The sequence below is a fragment of the Podarcis melisellensis genome (genome assembly GCF_964234715.1).
Source record: "Podarcis melisellensis genome assembly, chromosome: 1".
NCBI lineage: Eukaryota > Metazoa > Chordata > Lepidosauria > Squamata > Lacertidae > Podarcis > Podarcis melisellensis.
Genome location: NC_138528.1, coordinates 124476080 through 124501239, shown reverse-complemented (window position 1 = coordinate 124501239; position 25160 = coordinate 124476080). Strand labels below are relative to the sequence as shown.

Here is a 25160-nt window from a genome sequence, read left to right as displayed (position 1 = left end):
TGGCTTCTGGGATAGCTGCGCAGCCTGCATTCGCTCCATAAGATGCACACACATTTCCCCTTACTTTTAGGAGGGAAAAAGTGAGTCTTATAGAGCAAAAAATACGGTATTCCTTGTCGAGCCTAACAGTGGGTGTTATGAATCATCCTGTGTCAGTTTTCTTTGGATGTTAATGGGGACCAGACCTGTAACTGGGGGAGAGTTCTCACACTACATTTCTTACTGCAGAAGTACGTATTAGCATGGGTAACCTGCTGGCATAAGTGGCCCGTGGCAACATACAGAATGTTCTGGGTGCTGTGGCCCTCAGTACCATCTGATCCTAGAGAAAGGGAGCCTCTTTTTTTTCTTTAAAAGAAAAAAGCATAAGTTCTCCAGCTAACAAGGTTCTCCAGCTAACTGCGCTTCCAGGAATGTGGTCTGGAGAAACAGGTAAGACTTCCGAAGAAGCCAGGAGGAGGAAAGACAGGCAGGAGTTCTTAGGCAGGAGCCTAGGGAGAAGGTAAAAGGAAGACAGCTCAAAACCAGGACAAGGACTAAGGAGAGGAAAACATGTCCCCCTTAGTCCTAGCCACTCAACACCCATTTTTCATGCTCTGCACACGTAGCATGAAACCCCCCCAGCTTCTGAAGGAATACGGAACGCAGGAAGAGAAAATGAGGAAAGGCAGGAATGAGTGAAAGAGGGCCGAGGAAAGGAGGTGGTGGAAAGTGAGAGGCTGGCTGCAAGCTAGGGATGATGGGAGTTGTAGTCCAAAAACAGCTAGAAACCCTGATCTGAAGCAACGATGGGGGACCTTTTCCAGACCATACCTGCAGTGAGCAAGGCCAGAGGCAAAAGTGGGAGGAGCCAGGAATGCAAATATTACCTTTTAATGGTAGTTTACGTTTCTACACATAGGGTGCAAGTAGGGCCAGCGAATTGTACAGCCCAGGGAGAAGGGATGAGAAGGTATAGCCTGGGGTGAGTCTCAAGGGCAAGATGGAGGCGGTTGCAAGGCCACATATAGTCCCTGGGCCTGAGGTTTTCCACCCCAGACCCAAAATATAACTTGTTTTCATGAGGAAAGGCAGCCCCCTCCTGGTTCTTTAGTCTTCATTTTGCTATGAGATGTGGAACACCATTTCCTCATGGGGAAAACCAATACACTATAGACTTTTTAAAATGCAGACCCCTCTACTCTGGCATCCAATTCTACTGCATCATGCAATATCCACCTCCTTTCCCTGTGCCATACTAGGCACAAACAGAGCTTTGCTTTCACATTTCACCCAGCTTGCTATACGAGAACCAAAAAACAAAGAACTCAGTAGCTAGGCTTGCCTATATGTATAGCTATTAAGACATAATAAAAACTTTAAAAAAAGAGGAACAAACCATGGTCTTTTTTTCTGGGCACTTGTTTCATTTCAAATAAATATAAACACATTTAACATTAAAAGTATGAACATTTTCTAGTCTGGAAAAATAAACTGTGATCAACACATCATCCATCAGTTACAAATGTCAAAATGTCTACTAGAAATTTGTGTCTTAAAGTGTACAATACAGCCAAAGAAGACTCTTTAATTACATAAAAGACTTTTGTGTGCACGTGTGATTAGAAAAGTTATTTGAATTTTCACTTGCATTATTAAAAAAATAATACATCTTCCCATTTAAGATACTGAAGCCTTTTGGTCCTCGTGGTATAGATGGTTAGTTCTTTGTATTTTAAGAGTCTCAGTCTTCTTTCCGTACATCTTTCTCAGGCGAGGAACAGGGTCCATTTGACCTAGAAGCTTTGGCAGAAGGAGTAGATATTCATAATGCAGATGTTTAATAAGAAAGCTGATGTCAGCAGGCCTTTTTAATATATTGCAATTGCCTTATGTAGTTCCTGATGATTGGCTTTTTTTTTTTTACTTCGCCTGTTTTGGTTTTATCTGCTGTGTATAGCTTTAGCACAGTAATAGTAATTAGACAACAGCAACATGATGTAGCCCAGATGTTGCAGACTTTTAAAACCAGAAAATGCTCAAGATAAAAAAAATACAACTTTTAAACACTAAAGTAAAGGGGGGGGGATAATTCATTTTGGCAAACAACAAACATTTAGGTGCATTATAAATGTATAGCTGATTTTTCTCAAACATATCATTGCCTTGACAGCACAGGCAACACATTTCCAGGGATTCTTAACTGCGAAGTGCAAATAGCCAAGCAAGATTGTGCCAAATAATGAAAAAGGAAGGCAAATAATGTCTGCTTTACCGATAATCTCTTTGCTGCGGGTGGATATGTGCAATGACTGAGGCAAGCAAGATTTGGTCCTAAAATTTTCAAATTGCCAATGAAATTGTGGCTGAAGTCTTTTAAAAGTGCCTTTTGTGTACTTAAGTGCTTAATACATCTCGTTTAGAATTTAGAAGTTTTAATTTCCGTAGAAAGTGGTGATACTGGCAGTGCAGTGCTTGCAAACAACACAGAAACGAAACGAAAAAAACAACCTGTGGCTTTATCTTTGGTTTGTATAACAAAGATATCTAAAAATGAAGACTAGATAACTATAGGTAATAAAAGTGAAGGGGGGGGGGAGAGTTTCTTCCCATGATCTAGAAATACTGTACTGGAAAAAAATGTCTTCATATTAGCAGTATACCCTAGCTAACACCATGATATGTACACAACAGTTCCCCTGTTTACTTGTGCTGTCAAAAGGAATAGGGCAGCTTTCGCTTTCTGCATACAATAGGAGGTAGAGACTTCCACAGGAGTCACGAGGACCTATGGAAAGCAGGACAGCTGGAAGGAGCAGAACATTAACATGAATGCATTTCAATAAAAACCAGTTTTCTTAAAGGCTCTGTTTAACGGCAACTGTAAGCCTTCCGTTGCCTAACTGTACTCATTCCAGTCAAAAGTGAAGGTCAACTGTAATTCTGGGATTCATTGTCCTTTATTATTATTATTATTATTTTTTTTAAAGGAAAATACCAACTTAGATCCCAAATGCAACTGAGGAAAAGGGCATTGAATGCCGAAGTCAAAATGTTTCCGAATCAGAATCGTTTTCATTGTATCCATTTTCTGCTCCTACATCGTTACTTAAGGGTTTGCTATAGGAGTCAATGGCGCTGCTCGCATTTGAGCTATTGCAGAGGTGAGTCCTGCTCAAATTGTCTTTTTTAAAAGAAACGAAGTTGAGAGCCGTCATTGTACTGGAAGGAGAAAAAGGCATCATGGTAGCCAAAATGAGTGCCAGGCAGTCAGCCACGTCTTTGTTAGGAGCGCAAGCCAGGGCTGGCGTGTGACCTGGGCACAAATGCAGACAAAGCAATGGTTAGTACTGGGGAACTACGAAAAGACCTGAGCATTCCTGAGATACATCTCCAGATGGGTTTATAGCCTGGAGATGTATGTTTAGTCACAAATCACAGCAGGCAAGGCAGTGTTACACTTTAAAATTAGGCATGCTGGGGACGTACACAATTCACAAAGAGGTTTTAAGCTAATCTCATTACAAGCAATTTTATTTTTTTTAAAAAAAGAAAAACAGCAGGCAACTTACAGCCTCCACGAAAATGAAATGAACACAGGTGAACCAACATTCCACGAGGACAATATAAATTGAAAGCAACTTTAATGCACCAAGACGTATTTAGCCTCAAATATCATGTGAGTAACTCTCATTCTGAGAACAATGACTTTCATTCCAAAGCAACTGCGTAATGATATTTGACTGTTTTAGAATCATAGAGGCATTTATTTTTATGGGCAAATAATTTCACAAAATAAGTCGTTTGAGACGAATGGATGGATGATTAATTCTAGGCTATTTACACTGCCATTAAGCAAACAGTATTTTCATTAAGGAAGATTGCAGAACTTATTGAAATACACAGTAAATGTAACATAGGCCCTACTGAAATGAAATACATGGAAGCCACTGCATAGAATCCAAATACTTAATCTCAACTAGAGCTGAGTAATTTTAAGCAAAATGTGATAAGAGCTGGATCTCTTTGTACTCAAGCAGATTATTATTGTGTTGTACAGTGTAGAAACAATACAATAATAAACTGCTTATATACATTGTGAACCAGGCTTTGGTATATGCTGATGAATTCTTCATGAAAATAATTCAAATTTCTAGTTTTTAAACCCTGTGATGCAATGGAGAGAGTGTTCTGCCAGCACAAAATGTCATCCTTTACAGTTCACGGTTATGTTTGGTGGGCTGTGGGCAAGCATTATCTACATGATGAGAATGCTGCACAAGTTTTTAGGGAGCTTGACTGTGGTCCTCCTCCCCACATCAAGACCATATAAAGGTTTTTTAATTAAGCCAATTAATTTAAAATCCCAGGACCAATGGTACATGAACCTCCATAGATTGAGCAAAAATTATCCATTCATACAGGGCAACTATTGGTGCTCTACTTATCTTTTGGGAATGTTCTAAAATACACATTTTTTTTTTACACTTTCTGCTCTTAATTTAGGAAATTACAAGATATTTATTACCAAAGGAACCTAGTGTTATATTTTTTGGTTATCTTAAGGGTCCAGTCAATGTCACCGACTTGGAAGTGGTTGTTAACCTACTTACAGCTGCTCAAATATGCACTGTGGCAAATTTTGGGGCGGGGGGGTGTTCATTTTGGTCTGCTATAGGAAAGAATGGAATATGACAATATTATCTAAGCTAATTTATTACAGAAGATTGCCAAATGAGCATGGAATGAGTAAGTCTGTTGAGAAGTGGATTCTGAGAAGTTTTGGAACAGCAGGCATCATGATAACGTTCGACCACAGTCTCCTTTTGCTTTACTACAAAAGACCCCTGCTTGACTGATTCCCTTTATTTTCCTCTTTATTAGTAGGCATACCATCTCATTCTGTGTATATCCATTTGTATCTGAATTAGTGTTCGTGTGTGAATATTAGGCAGGTTCAATTTGTAATAAAACTATATGTTTGTTTTAAAAAAATATTTACAAAAATATTCGTATGACTATTGAATGAAGATGAGATTAAATTCCAAATTACTCTGTTTTTTGGCCTGCATTTGGCCTGCATCTAGTTACATCATTAATACTGGCCATCTCTAGGTGTTCAAGGATGGGATACAAAGAGTGGCCTTACGTGTGCTCAGAGACTTGCATGTGTCCAGTGAGCATTTAATATTTATATTTTTATGCCAAAACCCTTACATTATATCTCAAAGGGTTTGAAACTTCCTTCAAACTTAAAAGTGGTTTGCCATGCAGCACTGGAGGACTTTTGTATAAGAAACCTACATCCAAAACCACCGTGAGTGTGTAGAGTTTATCACATGGCATTTTGGATCCTGCTCAAGGCGTTTTCAGTATCAGATCGCCATCCATCCAGCAATTTGCTTCAGTGCAAAAAGTTCAAAGCAAAAAGTGATTGGCTGTACAGAATTCAGTTTGACATAATACTACTGAGAGATGGAACTCAAAAGAGGCTTTCAATGAATGGCAGCACTATTTGAATACTTAAAATCACATCATATTTTCTGCATCTACATCCACAGGGTGGCAGTAACTTTCTTTGCATACCACATGTGGTCAGAACTGGAGACAGTATGATCTCAGAATGAATAAGGAAACAGTTAAACTGCTGGATCTCTCCGCTCTCCTGAGCATGCTTTGATTAGGCATTTAAAACACAGCACTCTTCAGTCAAAGAAGTTAAAATGTTTTGATGCCTTTTGTGCAACTAGAAGATTCTAATTCTTACTGCGTTAAAGAATGACTGGTAGCCGTCAGGGAGGGCAAAACAAAGCAAAGAAGGAAAATAAGCTATTGTGTTTTATCTACGCTAAAGAAAAATGTGCTTTGGTGATGATAAAAATAACTGTTTAACAAAGTCATACTGAACATCTTATTACAATCAGCTTTGTCTAACCTACTGGTCTGTATTTTAGAAACACACACGTGTTGAATAATGATGGACAGTTATTCTTCATGAGTGTTTTCACTTACCATTTTCATCTACGGCTCGTACACATGCCCCTTTCGCTAGCAACTCCTCAACTACCATCTTCAAGCCATTCTGTGCAGCAATATGAAGAGGTCTAGAAAACATAACATCTAGATTCAAGTAGGCTTGATGCATTTCAAAAGGTCTGTTGGGATATTATGCAGAGCACGCTCACGTGCTTAAAGTATAGGATACCAGAAATTCTTTTCTGGACAATTTCAACATGTACTTATCATAGAATCTTAAGAGTTGGAAGGGACCCAAGGGTCATCTAGTCCCAGCCCCTGCAATGAAGAAATCTCAGCTAAAGCATCCATGACAGATGGCCACCCAACCTCTGCTTAAAAACATCCCAAAACCAAAACCCAAACATGAACAACATATTTATAGAACGCAAAAAATAAGTAGACTTTTAAAAACACTAAATGTCAGTTTGGGTCAACAAAAAATAAAAATCCATTAGGTTATACTTACGTTTGTAATGCATTATTTTTTGCATTGATAAGGCTCTGTTCTTGTATCTTGTCAAGTATCAACAAGGCACATTTTTCATGTCCCTGGAATACATAAATGCATTTATCTTCTTCTCGCTTTAGGAACTGATGAGAATCTGACAGTATTTAATTAAGCCATGACTCAGTATGCACAGACCCCTTTTATGCTATCACAGGTTAGCTTTCTGCAAACTGATCCAGGCCAATTTTTAAGGAACGCTATCAGATATGAGCAGACGAGGAGTGAATTGCATACGAAAACTGGGAAAATTTATTAGAATGAGAGCAAGAACACCTGGTGGATCTTTTATCTGTAAGTGTGTGTAATCTCTGAGCAGTGCTAACCTCAGATCAGCACATATGCTAACCACAAGCCTGTTGTTCACTCCCCAACCAAAGTCATGGAACCATATTTTGGAGACACGGTCAAGTTGCAACCATTTTATGTTTTCCCCCCAGCAAAAAACTGTGCCACCAGCTTGACGAGGCGACAGAGCTGCCCTCAGCACCCCAGGGGATCCCCCCCTAATTGGCAACAGTGTCAGGGGGACAATGCTACCTCCAGCTTCATTCCCATTGGTTTTTTCCATCGCAAAGTAGGAAGAAAGCCACTGGGCTGCTGGTACCAGCTCTGCCACTGTGTCAATTTGCAGCAAAGCTTTTATCCGAAAATAATTTTGAGAAAGAAAGTACCGTATTTTTCGCTCTATAAGACGCACCAGACCACAAGCTTTTGGAGGAGGAAAACAAGAAAAAAAATATTCTGAATCTCAGCAGCCAGAACAGCAAGAGAGATCGCTGCGCAGTGAAAGCAGCGATCCCTCTTTCTTGTTCTGGATTCTGGAATAGCTGCGCAGCCTGCATTCGCTCCATAAGACGCACACACATTTCCCCTTACTTTTTAGGAGGGAAAAAGTGAGTATTATAGAGCAAAAAATACGGTACCGTAGATTCCGGCGTATTAGGCAACTGGGTGTATAAGAAGACCCCCAACTTTTGCTGTTCAGTTTTAGAGTTATAGAGTTTGAGCGCCACCAGGGGCAGAGCGCACACCCCTCTGCCGTTGCAGCAGCAGCCCAGGCGAGGCGTTTGGCGGGGGAGCGCCGCGCTCCGAAGGACTTTTCGCGCCCCCTTCTGTGGGGAGGGAGGAGGAGCGACGGCAGAAGAAGCACCTCTGCTCACCGGCTCCCTCTCCTCCTTCCCAACACGTATACCCGGCGTATAAGACGACCCCCGACTTTTGGGGTGATTTTCCAGGGATAAAAAGTCATCTTGTACGCCAGAACATACGGTAAATACCCTCTGCCACTCCATATACAATGGTGATCCCCAATATACTGAAAAAATAAATATGAGTATATTTTATCCAATCTGTGATGATTATTCCACTTTCAGCCTACTCCCCAAAATAAAAAAAAACAACAACTATGAGCAGAATCCTTCGGCCCAGTTTATTCTCTGCCCTTTGGTGTTGCCACTAGCAAATGGCAAAAGTCAACAATAAAATACAATTTCCTCTTCAGCTTATCTCAAAATGCACCAAAAATAAAGGGTAATGATTTTGGAGCAGTGTTGTTTTAGGCTTATTTGTTTGCACTTTTGATCTCCTCCCCACCTACTCGCCCATGTCAGTCACGGATTGATTTTCCATAACCCTCCTTCGTAAGACAGTACTAGTTTTCAAAATTATTCCCAGTGTTCAGAAGATATACTGGCTAAGTTTAGCATTCAGTTGGTTCACAGAGATTTGCAAAAAGCGTTAGGAAGAAACTAACTACACAATCAGAAGGGTACACCCCCCTTGTTTTTATGGTGTTGGGTTGTTTTAAAATTATTTTTATGTTGTAACCCACTCTAGGCCTTATGGTGAAGGACAAGCAACAAACAAACAAACTACTTTTTATCATGTCTTCATTGCACACACAGCCCAATTCACGTGGTAAATCTGGGTTTGCGAAAGGATTTCCATATGTGCAGTGCAACTTCCACTCCATCTCCCCTCCCCTCCCCCTTGTCACCCCAAAATTTGCTCTGGACAGTCAGGGAGGGGGAATTCAGGGTGGGGGTGCACAGGGAGAGAAGAAAGAGGGGAAGTTTGTAATCAAAAGTCCATGCGTGATCAGGATGACTTTACTGAGTACCAAGTGCCTCTGATACAAGTATCATTATTTTGTCACACTTTTAATAATGTCTTCTACACACATGCACACACACAAACACATGCAAATGCTTTTAAACATACTTTACTGCTAGCCAAGTGCAAGGATGTATTCGAGTTCTTATCTTTCAAAGTTAGATCAGCCTTCGCGCTGTTCACCAAAAAATCTAAGATACAGAAAGAAAACAGACCACACAATTACTCTCAGGCAGTTAAATTACCTTCAATCTCCGTTCACAGAATATCCCATTTCCTAGTGTGCTCCTTGCATTTCCTAAAACTAATGAGACTCTAGTCCTGTACACCCTAATGAAAGTCTTGGCAAAGTAGCGTTTTGAAGTGAAATCTGGAGTGTCTGTTGGTGACATAAGCAGCAGCAGCACTGTACGAAGATGGCTTTTTCTTGCTAAACACAGAATATCTGTAGACCTGTACAAAGGTATTCATTCTCATCAGTTCCCAGCAGCCAGGTACTTACCTACAGCACCTACGTGTCCTTTTTCAGCAGCCATCGTAAGTGGTGTTTTCCCTGAATTATCCGCAGCATTTACTTGTGCATTGTGGCTTAAGAGAAGCTGCAAGCATTCTACGTGGTCCGCGAAGGCTGCTGCGTGAAGTGGTGTTCTAAGAAGAAAGAACACCTTTTTTTTAGACACTAGAGAATTTCTTACTAGTATTATTACTTACCGTACTTTTCCGTGTATAAGACTAGGTTCTTTTACTTTAAAATAAGGTTAAAAATCTGGGGGCGTCTTATACACAGATAGTGCATATGCCCGTTTTCTAAATTTGGGGTCCCCAAAAGTAGGGGGCTTCTTATACACGGGGGCATCTTATACACAGAAAAATACGGTAGTTCTATTCCACTGCTAAGTCCAAGCTAACAACTTTTCAAAACAATGAACCCAATAATTCAACATTAAAGGGGGTGGGATGGCAGGCTGCTACTCGGATGAGAACATTGTTCTGTGGATGACACAAGAAACATGAACACATGGGATGTATCAAGTCCACTTTCATTTCTCCCATGATTTCAAGTAATGAGTTCAAGAAGGTTTTTTTGTTTGCTTGTTTTGTCCCACTGCTTTATCCAGAAAATCCCATGGTTTACTGCTGAATCGGAACAAATATCAATTGGGTTTTCTGTGGATTGAAGTCCCGCACCCCCATTTCAGCAGTAAACAGCTGGCTATCACAGGGAAAGTGACAGGACAAAAACAAACAAACCCACTCTCAGTCCTTTGACTTGAAATCACGGGACCAAAGAAAGTATGGTTGGGCCTAAGTCTTACCTTAGAGAACTGAGAAATCTGTAAGCCCTGATTTTTTCAGGGGACCATCAATAATGTATTTCGAACATATCTTAATGGGTTCAGTTGAAAACAAACACACAATCATTCTCCGAGCAGTCCTTACCTTCCTTTGTCATCTTTACAATTGACAATGCCAACACCAATGGTCCCAATGAGTAGCGACGCACAATTTTCATGATCATTGATTCTATTGAGAAAACAGGTTTGGAAATTCATTTCATAAACATACATCCTTTCCCCCTGGTTGTACTTCTGACTCAACAAAGCCTAGGCAACAAGTCTACATCAAGGGCTACTGTCAATGTCAGAGGCTGTATGCTTCCAATGCTGTAGCACTCAGTTCCTGCATAGAAAAATATGCATAGAGGAGGGAGTTTGCACCTGCGGATATAAACTGTACCTGAATAGCTCTTCCACAAGTTATGACGAATGCGTATAAGGAGCCAGCAAAGGTATGTAGGCACAGTCCCACTCTCTCTTTTTTTTTATGGGCACCCTGTGTATAGCTCTGACACACAGATGAGGATTCACATTCAGTAAAAACTCTGGCAGGAATCTGACTGAAGTGCTTTTCTTCTCCTGATGAATTAGAACAGTGTTTCCCAACCTTCGGTCTCCAGGTGTTTTTGGACTACAGTTCCCATCATCCCTCACCACTGTTCTTGCCAGCTAGGGATGATGGGAGTTGTAGTCCAAAAACAGCTGGAGACCCAAGGTTGGGAAACACTGAATTAGAAGCTAGTTTTATATGAACTTGAATAAGATGTAGTGTTCAAATGTCATTCTTTATTCCTAAGCTTCTCTGTGCAAGTACAGATTTCAAGCAATACTAATACCGCCATTTCTGATGGGTAAGGTAAAGGTAAAGGGACCCCTGACCATTAGGTCCAGTCGTGGCCGACTCTGGGGTTGCGGCGCTCATCTCGCTTTATTGGCCGAGGGAGCCAGCATACAGCTTCCGGATCATGTGGCCAGCTGCTTCTGGCGAACCAGAGCAGCACACGGAAACGCCGTTTACCTTCCTGCCGGAGTGGTACCTATTTATCTACTTGCACTTTGACGTGCTTTCGAACTGCTAGGTTGGCAGGAGCAGGGACCGAGCAACGGGAGCTCACTCCGTCGCAGGGATTCGAACCGCTGACCTTCTGATCAGCAAGTCCTAGGCTCTGTGGTTTAACTCACAGCGCCACCGGTGTCCCTTTGATGGGTACATGCTACTAATTTCAGTGGGTTTTTGTCATGGGTAAATATGTATAGGATTGCAGTCATGGCGTTTGACTTTTCTTAGTACTTCACAACAAGAGATGTTAGTTCCTTCTGGTTATTAAAAAAGAGACACTGTCCACATTCACATTTCCCACTAAACCATAGTTTAGTGTGATATGTACAAACTAGAAATCTGGTCAGTTTTGAAACATGCTAACTTTTGAATTAGGGTGCTGGAGGAGACTCTTGAGAGTCCCATGGACTGCAAGAAGATCAAACCTATCCATTCTGAAGGAAATCAGCCCTGAGTGCTCACTGGAAGGACAGATTGTGAAGCTGAGGCTCCAGTACTTTGGCCACGTCATGAGAAGAGAAGACTCCCTGGAGAAGACCCTGATGTTGGGAAAGATGGAGGGCACAAGGAGAAGGGGGCGACAGAGGACGAGATGGTTGGATAGAGTTTTCGAGGTTACCAGCATGAGTTTGACCAAACTGCGGGAGGCAGTGGAGGACAGAGGTGCCTGGCGTTCTCTGGTCCAGGGGGGTCACGAAGAGTCGGACACGACTAAACGACTAAACAACAACTACTACTACTACTACTACTACTACTACTACTTCAAACCACTGGCCATGAAGCTGACTTGTTTAAACTGACCATAATTAGGGTAAATCACAACCCCGAGTTCAGATGTAGCAACAAGCTGATTTTAAAGGAAACAGAAAGCAAATTTTTCCAAAGTTCTCCTTCCAGCTACGTGGGAGAAAGAAGGGTGGCGAGGAGGATGCAAGCCTGAGGCTCATTCTAGAGCCCATGCATGCCGCACTAAGTTTAGTGTGACAAGTTAATATGGCCAGTGTGGGGAGGTAGCGGTAATGTTATCCAACACATCCCCGGCAAAAGTAAAATTACTGGTTCTACAGAGGGCTTTATACTGTTTCTATTTAAAAGATCAGAGCACAATGTGAAATCTAGGAACATAGCATGTAACAGAAAAGCTGACAATCAAATCCGAAAATTATGGTGGTGCGTTCTCAAATACGAACACTATAATCATTTCTAGATTATATTTATTGACGTGACAGAGTGAAGAGTTCATAACACAATAATTGACAAGCAGGGGAATTAGGCAGGGCTGTGACATTCTGCAACCTTTATTCCTTTTGTCCTTAGAGTGACTAAACCCGCATTTATGAATTTGCCCTAATTTTAGTTAACACCAAATGCCTTGAGGTTATTATGTGACAAATGTACATTCCTACACCAATGATTTGAGAAGGGGAGAATTTTAACACCAGACAGATATATGTATTTTTGGACATGATCCATATCGTCTCTAGAAATTTTCTGCTGCTGTATCCCTAGTTTAGCTTGACCTTCTGTTAAAGCCACAAGAAGTGAGATTTGATGCAGCCGTTTCTACTTACACAGCACAGTGCAATGGAGAGAAAGGGTTCCCGATAAAGTTGCGGAAAGGTTTCTGTTCCAACAGTACCTCTATACAGCCTTCATTACCTGTAACAAATTGGGTGATTTCATGTTACAAAAGTGCTTCAGGATTGCTTGCAACTGAATAATAATAATAATAATAATAATAATAATAATAATAATAATAATTTGTATTTATACCCCGCCCTCCCCAGCCAAGGCCAGGCTCAGGGTGGCTAACAAGCAATAATAAAAACAAATTGAATGAATACAACTTAAAAAACAAGATTAAAATACAACATTAAAATATTGAAACATTAAAATAGCTTATTTTAATAAATGAAATAGCTTATATAACGCAAATTAGCACTTCAGCATATAGTCGTACCTTGGTTTTCAAATTTAATCCATTATGGGAGTCCGTTTGGCTCCCGGAACAGTTCGAAAACCAAGGTGCGGCTTCCAATTGGCTGCAGGAACGTCCTGCAGCCAATCGGAAGCTGCGCCGGACGTTCAGCTTCCGAAAATCATTCGAAAACCGGAACAATCACTTCCAGTTTCTGATCGGGAGCCGAAACGTTTGAGTTCAAAGGTGTTCGGCTTCCGAGGTTCCACTGTACTAAGGTGCCTCAGACAGAGTCAAACTGCTGGTTCATCTACCTGTATTCAGATTGGAACACAGCTATCGCTTTGATTATGTTCTCCGAATTTTCGGATGAAGCCTCGGTTCAAAAGATGCACATAAAAGTGCATACATTTGCATTGTGAAACATGTAAAAATATGTGTTTTAGGGGAATGAATAACCAGATATAAGTGCAAGTTTTGGTGCTTTTGAAAAAATAGAAATACCATTTAACATAGAATTGTTCCACCCCCTGAAATGCAGAAATAACAAAGAGACAGAATGGAGCTATGATTGAGTCCACGCTCAAGTGACACGGAACAAGCCTCCTTAATTCTGCTTTGGGTTGTGATTATTAGAATGCGGTGCCTGGCATTTATTCACACTTGCAGTCTCACACTTACAAGATTGCCTGACTGCTCTTTTGAGTTTAGAAAAGGCTGCAATCCTGGCTTCAACTTGACTTTGAACTCCACATCAACCTTAACATAGTACGCTGCAGGGGGGGGGGACTTACCATTATAAGAAGCCCAGTGCAAAGGTGTATAACTCTGATTATCTTTAAAATTGTAGTCCCCTTCTGAAAGCGCCAACTGCAACAATTCACTCAGCCATGTGGCATGACCACGGGCTGCTGCGTAATGTAGAGGTGTCCTGCCTCTGGCGTCCTTACACATTATCAATGCTTCTTGTTCCAACAGCATTTGAACACACTCCTCATGCCCTGTCATAATCTGATTTAAAACACACATGCATAAATATATGGTGAGGGAGGACATTCAGAAGAGAACTGGATGGGGAGATGTAAGAAAAACATTTTAAATTGGTGCTTGACACAGTTAAGGGGGCAACTTCGTGAAGATTGTGCTCCTGAAATTAAATCATGGGGGAAACTAAATGAGAATGATGGAGAGGTTGCAAACAACTTGTTTTCATATGTGGTGGGAAGAGTCCAGTGGTGGGTGAGCTACAGGGGCAGGCCAGAAATCACAGCAAAAAGACATCCATTACTCACAGAGACCCTTAAACATAGTCCCGCTTAGTATGTTTGAAAGATGTAACAAATCAATTTTGTCCAGGAAGTAGTGGCAGCATGGTTAGAAATGGCTAATGGGATAAGTATTGATGGCCATCGCATGCAACCCAGTTCTATATTCCTTTTCCATTGTCATACATCATTTAAGAAAATTAAGTTAAAAATAAAAGGAAAGATCCATCATAGCATACACAAATAAGCCACCTGTTGCCAATTTGTTTCACATGCATGGAAAACATGGCTTTCGGCTTTTAAGGATGCTACTGCCTGACTTAAAGAGCTCAATGCAAAAGAAAGCACCATGTCTGCATTTCTGATAAATGTTATCCATGGCTTCTTCATAGTGTTGTTTATAAGTATACACCCACACTTTACACGAATTATGTGGCCAGGGAAGTTACCACTTTGCTTGCCTAAATGAATTAAATTGGTAGCATCAGCAGCCACACCACATGGTGACTCAACACAGATCATTGTGGTTACCACCTCAAACAAGAGATTACAACCCAACAAGAATGTTGAGGGTAATGAACATAAAACATTTCTTAGGGACAGGAAATGCTGGGACCGTGTTCCACAGTGTCAGCACCAAAAGACCAAGCCCCCCCAAGCCCACTTCTTAAGAGCATACTGTTACACGTACACAGACTGGGCGGGATTCAACTAACATATCCTGCTAATGGAAGTACCGTATTTTTCGCTCTATAGGGCGTGCCGCCCCATAGGGTGCACCTAGTTTTTTGGGGGGGAAATAAAGAAAAAAAATTATCCCCCCCAGGTGTAGGGCTGGGGCGAGGGAAGCCCGAGCTTTCCCTGACCCCAGCCCCCAGAACAGGCTGCTATCCGCAAGCCTTGGGAGCCCAGCGGGAGTTCCCGACGGGCTCCCAAGGATTGCGGATATCTGCCCAAAGCCCTGGGTGCGCTGCAAAGCGCTCCCCGGGCTTTGGGAAGCAGGCTGCTATCCGCAAGCCTTGGGAGCCCGGCAGGAACTCCCGCCAGGCTCCCAAGGCTTGCGGATAGCTTCCTGAAGCCTGGAGAGCGAGAGGGGTCGGTGCACACCGACCCCTCTCGCTCTCCAGGCTTCAGCGAAAGCCTGCATTCACTCCATAGGACGCACACACATTTCCCCTTCATTTTTGGAGGGGGGAAAGTGCATCCTATAGAGCGAAAAATACGGTATGCGCAATGGGACTCTCGTTCTTGCCTCCCCTGAGCCATCCACTCCCCCAAAATGGCTTGGGGGGCTCAGGGTAACCTTGAGAACAGCATACGGAGGGAAAGAGGGCGGACAATTCCATCTGGCATGCTGAAAAGCTTGTGCTGATGCACAATTGCCATGGCACTATGTTGGATTCCTCCCATAGTTTTTGTTACCTTTTATTCTCTCCTCCAGTTAAAAATGTTGAAGCTTTTTATTGTCAGCAATTTAAACACACACACACAAACACACCTTTCAATATAAAACACGACTTGTGGAGTTAGTTTTTTTTAAGAAGAAGAAAAGTTCATTTTACTACATATATTCCATATCCCTGATTGTTGTTGTTTTTCTCCTTCTCATGGCAATTCTCTTTTAAATAACTGCCTTGGTTTTTTTTTATTAGAACATAAAAGTTGCTTGGCTGAACTGGACCCAGATGCATCTGGAAGATCAGGAATGAGGAACCTATTGTCCTCTAGATGTTGGTACTTTAGTTGTTGGGGTGATGGGAGTTGATCCAACAACATTTATACTTTGTTTTGGTGGTCTGTACTCATGTTGAACACTATTATGTAAGTTTCAGGCAGAATTTCAAAAGGCATGCAGCAGAGACATAGGACAAAACGTTCTAAAATCATCAGTTACCCCTCGATGTAAAGCAGTGCATCCCAAGGAATCAGCTGCATCCACTGATGCTTCTTTTTCAAGTAACAAGGCAACGGCATCTATGTGCCCATAAGCCACAGCTAGCATCAAGGGAGTTCTAAGAAATGAGAGACAACAGCAGTTTTAATCTTACTTCTGTTGCTTTTTTTATTCAATATGCTATCCAAAAGGACCTGCCATTTTCACCAGACTTTTTAATGATGCTCCCTCTTTCCAACATTATTATTGCATCACATACTTGCTACACATAATTCCAGATATCCGATCCACAGATATTTCTAAACTGAGCAGCTAGTGTAGCCTTCCACAGACTACAATCCCCATCATTCCTGGCATCGTTGCCTGGGGCTAATAGGTACTGAAGACCAACAACACACAGGGCCATCGTATTGGGTTACCCCTGCATGGTGTGGTGGTTAAGAGCGGTGGACTCGTAATCTGGTGAACTGGGTTCACTTCCCCGCTCCTCCACCTGCAGCTGCTGGGTGACCTTGGGCCAGTCACACTTCTCTGAAGTCTCTCAGCCCCACTCACCTCACAGAGTGTTTGTTGTGGGGGAGGAAGGGAAAGGAGAATGTTAGCCGCTTTGAGACTCCTTAGGGTAGTGATAAAGCGGGATATCAAATCCAAGCTCTCCAAACTCCAAACTCTAATATGAATCAGAGTCTGCTTATTCAATCAGGAAAATCAAGTGGTGAAGGTATTTATACACTGCAACAATTTTAGAGTTTTACTGATATTGTCCCATGGGAGTGTGGGGGAAGAGAGAGAAACAGGCTAAACCCTTTTTCCCTGGCATGTTATATTTCCAAGTGCTGGGGTCTTTCTTTCTTTCTTTCTTTCTTTCTTTCTTTCTTTCTTTCTTTCTTTCTTTCTTTCTTTCTTTCCTTCCTTCCTTCCGCAGGGCAACATTTGCACATAAATTTCCCACCAAGCCAGAGCCTAAGTAGCACATTTCAGGAAACTACTACATATGCTCATTGAATAAACTAGCCCCAAGAAACAGATCAGAGAGTGCAGAGCAGGCCACCACTCACACAAACTGCTCTGCCTCCAACCAAAAGCCTGGAGGCTCAGGAGGAAACATCAGAAGTGATGCCATGGCTGCCCCACTTTCCCCAGTGTCGGAAACCTCACTCAGCCTCCTGGTAAGGGCCAGCCTTGGAAACAGATCCCAACTATGTCAACAACATCCTTCAATGCACCCCCTTACTCTTGCCTCTGTACGTTCTTAATGTGCAAAAGTAAATAAAGCATTGCCCTCGGGGAGACCGTTGCAAAACGTTTAGCACCTGCACCCCATTTACCAGCAGTGGCCTGGTCTCCATTGACAAAAGACCACACAGAGAGGTTGTAATGGAGATGCAAGAACAGTACATACACTGCATCACGCTTCCCCCTTGGGGTCTCGGCAAAATCCCCCCCAGGCTCTTCCTGCCTGTGGGAATCTTTGCTGGTAGCTTATATAATAATAATAATAATAATAATAATAATAATAATAATAATACCCTGCCCATTAAAAACTTCCCTAAAGAGGGCTGCCTTCAGTTGTCTTTTAAAAGTAAAATAGTTGTTTATTGCCTTGACATCTGCTGGGAGGGCGTTCCACAGGGCAGGCGCCACTACCGAGAAGGCTCTCTGCCTGGTTCCCTGTAATCTTACGTCTTGCAATGAGGGAACCACCAGAAGGCCCTCGCTGCTGGATCTCAGTGTCCGGGCTGAACGATGGGGGTGGAGACGCTCCTTCAGATATACAGGACCGAGGCCATTTAGGGCTTTAAAGGTCAGCACCAACACTTTGAATTGTGCTCGGAAACGTACTTCAGAAGCAGGTTGTCGAGGTACTCCCCCCCCCAATCATTTTCAGGGTGGCTGTTTTGCCTAAGTCTGGAAAGGTCAGAATATCCTCTAAACTCGGAATTAATCTGTGTGCTTCCAAGACCGAAATAATTAGTGCAAAATGCACAATTCCAAACCCAAAGCTGCTTCCGTGCTGCAGCTAACTTTCTAAGAAACAGAAGCAGCGACTCTAAAGAGTCTATTACATTATTTTGATTTTGATCTAAATGCTAGGGCTTAAGGTGTTCCCAATGTCACACATGTCATGCAAACAGATAAAAAACAAAGTCGACTTACTGTCCTTTCGCATCGGTCACATCAGGGTTATCTGCTACTTCTAACAAAAGCCGCAAACATGGAGTGTGTCCGTTGATAACTACAAAAAGGGAAAACATTTTTGCATTCTGAAAATAAAGCCTAGAAGCTCATGCACTCTTACATCTAGTTATTCACAGCTGTCCCAGATTCTAGGCGTTTTCTCCTAAAGTGTACCCCAAAAGAAGAAAAAGATGTTCCCTTCTTAGCACTTGAATATATGGATTTATATCTAGTGGGAATCAAATGACCAAAAGACCAGTTGGTATAGTGCAGGGGGAACACATATGGAGGGGAAACGAAGGCAGACAAGGAGATATTGTAGAGATGGAAAAGGAAATGGGGGGGGCGACTGAGTCAGGGAAAGGGGGCCTGCAGAACAAGAGGGCACTCCCCCAGTAGATATAGGTATAAAGGTAAAGGGACCCCTGACCATTAGGTCCAGTCTTTGGCCGATTCTGGGGTTGCGGCGCTCATCTCGCTTTATTGGCCGAAGGACCTGGCGTACAACTTCCAGGTCATGTTGGCCAGCATGACTAAGCTGCTTCTGGCGAACCAGAGCAGTGCACGGAAACGGTGTTTACCTTCCCGCCGGAGCGGTACCTATTTATCTACTTGCACTTTGGCATGCTTTCGAACTGCTAGGTTGGCAGGAGCAGGGACCAAGCAATGGGAGTTCACCCCATCACAGGGATTCGAACCGCCGACCTTCTGATCGGCAAGTCCTAGGCTCTGTGGTTTAACCCACAGCGCCACCTGCGTCCCAGATATAGGTATAGAATGTACCTATTTGTATATAGTGGGTCAACACACTATTTTTTGACTGTTCTTGGTGGCATAGCAATGGAAACATCTTGTGGGGGACAGTGTCCCCAAAGAGCCACAACAAGCTCCTGACGTCAAAAAACATAGCATTGCGCCACCAGTTGTAATAAAGAGAGCATAAAAATGTTGAGTGTGTGCCTGCACATACACACATCCAGCATGCTCAAACCCAGTCTGAATGAACTGATATTATCATACACTGGTGGCAAAAATTGTGGAAACCTTTTGGAAAAAGTTTATTTCTTAAGTTTGATGGCTCATAACACCACTTTTTTGGGAGTAATACCATAAAATTATATACCAATGGAAAGATAATTTAATGAAGAATGTAATTCAACAAGGTTTCTTCAATTATCTGTATTCTATCAAATGTTATAGCCAAATAACCAGAAAAAGGAGTGTTTAGAGAGCCAATCAGGTGTCATCATGTTTTGGCAATGATGGCTCATAACACCACTTTTGGGGTGGGGGGAGTAATTCAATAAAATTATATATCAATGGAAAGATAATTTAATGAAGAATGTAATACAATAACTTTTATGGAGGATTATTTATTACAACATAAATAAGGAGGCCATTTGTCAGTGTATTATGTGATTGCTATCAAGTTGGTTGGGTTTTTTTGTTCTTTCATTTAGTGAGCTTGTAAAAAGTAATAAAATTAAAGAAATGGTGCAAAGAGTTGACTGGTCACCCAGAAAGTGATGTAAAATAGTAATATTAATAAATTAGAAGAAAAATTGGTGGAAACTTAACCAGAGGTGGCATTTCTAAATTTCTTAAGAGGTATAAGGAGACTCAGTCACTACAAAATCAGACTGGTAAAGGCAGGAAAAGGTGCACAACAGCAAGTGACGATAGAAGAATTGAGAGACTGTGCCTATGTGATATAAGAAAATCATCTGGGTGTATACAAGATGACATGGCGCAATGTAATACAAAGTTGAGTGCAAGGACTGTTTGGCGCAGTCTGCAGGAATATGGTCTAAATGCTAGAATTTATGAGCCATCATTGCCAAAACAAGATGACACCTGATTGGAAATACACTTCCAAAAGGTTTCTACAAGTTTGGCCACTAGTGTATGGTGTACAAATTTGATTCAGCCAATAGAGGTCTCTGTCAGACCATGTTGAGGTGCTGCAACATGTCAGTACAAAAGATTGCACTTGTTTTGCAGATAAATACACTGGAGAAACCAGAACATAGGAAAAAGTAACATGTCAGCACTTAGTCATCAATTACAAGTGAGTTTGTGTGAATACAGAACGGACTGCTTCAAAAAAGGCCTAATAGCCAGTTCAGTAAGTAATGATAACTGGTAATAGTCTCAAGGGGGTAAGGAAGGAGTACAATTTATTGAAGATCTTTGATCAAGATTTCTAGCACAGGCAATGAAATAGGTTCAATCTATGTTTCTACTGCTGAATTTGTTTCCCACTACTGAAGAGGTAAGGTCCCCTTGGGTCTAAAAAAGCAACTTGCCTCTTCAACAGCAAACATTCTATACATGATCTTAGCGACATCGGAAGCTGCCTTGCGCTGAGTCACGCTCATCGGTCCATCTGACTCAGCACTCCCAACAAGGATCTCTTCTCAAGCTAAGTAGCTGCACTATCACCAGGCTACAACCCTGCCCCATTCTTCTCTTCTCTGCATGCAGTTTACTTGCACTGGAGCCAACACATAGAAATCACAGCATCTCACTGACCTGCGGCATGAAGCGGGGTCCGTTGGGTGACGTTATCTTTCACCATAACAGAAGCACCCTGGTTGATGAGCGCTTCCACACATTCAGTGTGTCCCTTAAATGCAGCCAGGTCCAAGGCAGTATGTCCTTTCTCATCCTTAATATCCAGATCTCCCAGAGACTGGAGAAGCACCTCCAAGGCTTGATGATGACCATTATAGGCCTAGAGGTCAAAAAATGACTACTTCAGGCCAAAGCACTTCATAAGCATTTTACGTATGGGAGATAGTCCTTATTATAATAATCAAAAATGAACACAGTGAAGAAAAACCCCACCTCACCCTCCCACTATGTATAAGGGTCTGGTGACTTCTGTTTCAGTGTATCTGAAGAAGTGTGCATGCACACGAAAGCTTACTTAGTTGGTCTCTAAGGTGCTACTGGACAATTTAATTTATTTCGATAGTGAAGACAAGTCATTATACTGGCGATATAGCTCATTTAATGCTTTTTTGTCTTGAAGCATCCGGTTTCATTGCATTTAGTATTTACCACACCAACTTATAGTTTCTAATGCTTTTATCTGACACAACACTATTGCAAGATACCATGAAAAACTGATTAAAATCCTTATGCAGTGACTTAGCAAAAACTGGGTCGTAGTGATTACAGGAAACACATCAAGTTACAAATGCTCTCCTCTTAGAAGGGTAGGTATGTACAATTGCAAACAATCCACATACAAGTTATGAGATCTATGTTGCAAGAGATTTAGGTTACCGTATTTTTCGCTCTATAAGACGCACCCGACCATAGGACACACCTTGTTTTAGAGGGGGAGAACAAGAAAAGCCGCCTGAAGCTGTGCTCCGAAGGCTTACGGTTCCTTTTGCTGAAGCCAGGAAAGTCTTGCTCTCCTGGCTTCAGCAAAAGGAACTCGAAGCCTCCGGAGCGCAGCGGGAGCTCCCGCTGCGCTCCAGAGGCTTCAGGCGGCTATCCCTGAAGCCTGGAGCGCGAGAGGGGTTGGTGCGCACTGACCCCTCTCGCTCTCCAGGCTTCAGTGAAAGCACTGCGAAGCCTCCGGAGCGCGGAGGGAGTGCTCCCTCTGCGCTTTGGAAGCTTCGCATTGCTATCGCTGAAGCCAAGGAGCCTGCATTCGCTCCATAGGACGCACACACATTTCCCCTTAATTTTTGGAGGGGGAAAAGTGCATCCTATAGAGCGAAAAATACGGTATATAATGGCCAATTCTGTATTATCTTGATCAACTTTAGGTTAATTTTATATATATACAAAATGGGAGATGGTCAGAAGCTAAACAACAGATACTTTAACAGCACAATCCTGTGCTTGTCTACTCCACTATGTTCAATTAGTCTTACTAATCCTATGCAATCCTATGTTTAAGATTGCAGCTTAAGGGCACCTCTAGACTTCCAGTGTTTTGTAGGTGGGATCCAAGCACATACCAGACTTCAGTTTTACACAATTAAAGTGCGTTAATTGGCTCTGTCACCCTAGCACAACAGATATACTTTTTAAAAGGAGCAGACTTTTTGCAGTTAGGAAAGTGACAGGGAAAGTGTGGGATGAATGAATGGGAAGACATCCTGCAAGCAAAACAGGATGAATGTGGGGTGAATGCTCATTTTCATTTAGCCACCTAGCAAACAAATCAGAAAGAATGCTCAATAAGGAACGGATGCAAATCAGAAAGAGTCGTCAACAAATGGGTTGCCTATGGGAGCGTTAAGTGGAGCTGCTACTGGATAACTAAGAAGCACTGAGCTTAGTTTGCATGCAGTTGTGGCTAGATACAGTTTAACACAATTTTTCTGGTTCTCAGTTGAACAAAAACAATGCTCCTTTACAGACATGAACATTTGTGAAATTATCATTGAAATTCACGTATTTTGTTATCTGACGTTTCAACTCTCATTTTAAAAGGGTTTTTTAAAAATGAAATGCTCACTGCATACAACTGCAGCACAAGTGTAGATGAAGATCTCTTATGAAAATTAAATTTGGATGTGTATTCTCTGCATTTATCGAGGGTAGCTGGTAATTGTAGTGTTGTAATTTTGGGTTTGTCCATTCAGTTGACAAAATAGAGCTTTAATGCTGAAGAGGCAAATACAAAATTATTTCTATCTTACATTCATTCTAAAATCTTATTTTCATCAAAGCTAAAAGCTGCAGCATTTCAAATAGGATTAAAAATTCTAATTATTTCATTGATGTGCAATTCCTATGAATGTTAATGAGAACAGAATATGCAGGAAGGTATGCATTAAAATTCATATTGAATTTTATGTTTTAAGCATATGAGATAGACTGTTGGTTAAAGATGACATGTGTTCATGTTCAAATCTTTTTCTGTGGGGAAGTATATTCATATTAACTCAATTTACATTCCTTTATTTCAAGTAACGACATAAATTAGATGAAAACGAAAACGAGGCCTTCAATGTGGTAATAGGGTATTAAAAATGTGCAATCTGATTCCCAGCACCACCTGAGATTAAAGTTAATTTTTATTTTAGGGCTGCATCAAAACAAAACTTGTAGCCTTGTTTGCAGGCTGCAAAATGGGATACCCCCTTCTTTGTTGATGCTTAAGAGGGCCCTACAAAGCTTAGCATAGTGTACTCATTGTACAGAGGAAGGAATTGGACTACAATTACCATGAGTCCCAGTGTCAGGAGTCCAGGTTCCCAGCTTGATGACACAGTGAACATAGCTAATTAAAAAGGAGGATTTAATTGCAAAAACAAACAGATAGCTCCGGACAGCTCTAACAAAGCTTCCGGCAGCATCACTCAAGATGACCCTTCAGAAGACTCCTTCCGGTGTCGACAGAAGATACTGAATTTAGGACCCTTACACCTCTTGTTTAGCTTCCTATTTAGCAGCCCTCCCATTCGCCGACTCTTCAGACTTAGTAGATCAGCTCCAGCCTCTTGCTGTTCAGAAAGACTGTCTCTTGTTCACACCTGTTTGTGCTTCCTGAGAGCTTTGGCTGTGTTCCAGCCTGCTTTCACCTACTGCCTTATCAGTTTGCCATTCAAGATCAGGAAGAGCCGAAGTTTGCAGCTGTTGGCTCTCTCCTGCCTGAGTAAAATCTAAGCTTCTCTGTTCTGGGCTGCTTTCTGTAGTTGGCTGCAAACCACTGCTTGGAGCTGGCTCATTCCTGACACCCAGCTAGTATGGTCGGTGGTCAGGATAGCTCAGTTGGTACATGAGACTCTTTATCTCAGGGTTTGGAGTTCAAGTCCCACCTTGGGCAAAATATTCCTGCATTGCAGGGGGTTGTACTAAATGACCCTTGTGGTCCCTTCAGACACTACAATTCTATGATTCTATGACCATACACAAAAGGAACACTGGGCGAATGGGCATTTTGAGTACCTCATTTAGTATCCTCCTTTTTCTTTCCAGCAAGAAATCCTATATATTGATAGCAAATGTATTCTCAAGTGCATGTGTGGTGCTGTAAGCAAGACGGCACCGACCATGTACTTGAGAAAGGGATCAGAACCCCCAAGGTTTGTAGAAGTACAAAAACCAAAATTCTGGCAGGGGTGGGGTGGGGGAGAATCCTAAGGAGGGGGGGACAGCCAAACACCTTGTACGTTGTTATTTGAGTTAGGCAGCAATATAATACCGAAACTGTGTACTTACAGCTAAGTGCAAAGGGCTTTTTGTAGCTGTTGAATCGGATTCCTCAAAAATGTGGCTCGTTTTCTCCAGAAGCTACAACAAATAAAGAAGTGACAGAGCTTTGTACCTCTGCTGAAATGATAATGCACATGAAAGGGGATGATCGACAAAACATGCATGTTTGGGGGAAGCGGGCATATCAGAAAAGATTAATTTTATTTAGTCTTCAGGCTAAATAATACCCCCCTTAGTTAACGGAAAACACCTGTTGTTGATGCTGCTGCTGTTATTTTATATTGTATTTATATCAGTTTGATATTGTAAGCTGCTTTGGGCTAAGGAAAGAGGAGTGCAAGTACCTAAAAATAATATTTTTAAAAAATGTATAATATAAACCAAAACCACACAGACAACTGGATTTAGATACTACTGACTTCAGTGACAGCAGGTCAGAGCCTTTAATCAGCTTATCTCGTAATGAATCTTCACCGTTAATGGTGGCACTTTTCCAAAACAAAAAATAAAGCCAGCGTTATGATTATACTCAACACTAATGTTATTGTTATGAACTTTTTGCCTGTGTATAAGCTTCATTCCTATAACCATTTCCTTATAAGTTACCACACATAGGAATGCTGTCTACTATTGGGTGAACTTTAAGTCTTCAGCTAGAATTGAGAAAAGGAACACACACATATCACAGAGACAGGCAGCCAGAGC

At 41.8% G+C, this 25160-nt stretch overlaps 1 protein-coding gene across 7 annotated transcripts in view; it reads right to left on the bottom strand.

Annotated features, from left to right (window-relative positions):
• Positions 1–814: 814 nt before the first annotated feature.
• ANKRD44 (ankyrin repeat domain 44) overlaps positions 815–25160 on the bottom strand; it is a 153796-nt gene continuing 129450 nt past the window's right edge. For 5 of the 7 annotated variants that reach the window (XM_081910771.1, XM_081910774.1, XM_081910772.1 and 2 more), the window contains 12 exons: positions 24462–24533; positions 20802–21003; positions 18249–18327; positions 16092–16209; positions 13727–13943; positions 12586–12673; positions 10058–10141; positions 9120–9265; positions 8726–8808; positions 6464–6546; positions 5992–6083; positions 815–3295 (listed from right to left, as the gene is read on the bottom strand). In XM_081910771.1, coding sequence (XP_081766897.1) covers positions 3027–3295; positions 5992–6083; positions 6464–6546; positions 8726–8808; positions 9120–9265; positions 10058–10141; positions 12586–12673; positions 13727–13943; positions 16092–16209; positions 18249–18327; positions 20802–21003; positions 24462–24533 — 1533 coding nt within the window. In that variant the 3' untranslated portion in view covers positions 815–3026. The remainder of the gene's footprint in view (positions 3296–5991; positions 6084–6463; positions 6547–8725; positions 8809–9119; positions 9266–10057; positions 10142–12585; positions 12674–13726; positions 13944–16091; positions 16210–18248; positions 18328–20801; positions 21004–24461; positions 24534–25160) is intronic. The other 2 variants (XM_081910776.1, XM_081910778.1) reach the window with 1 other exon arrangement.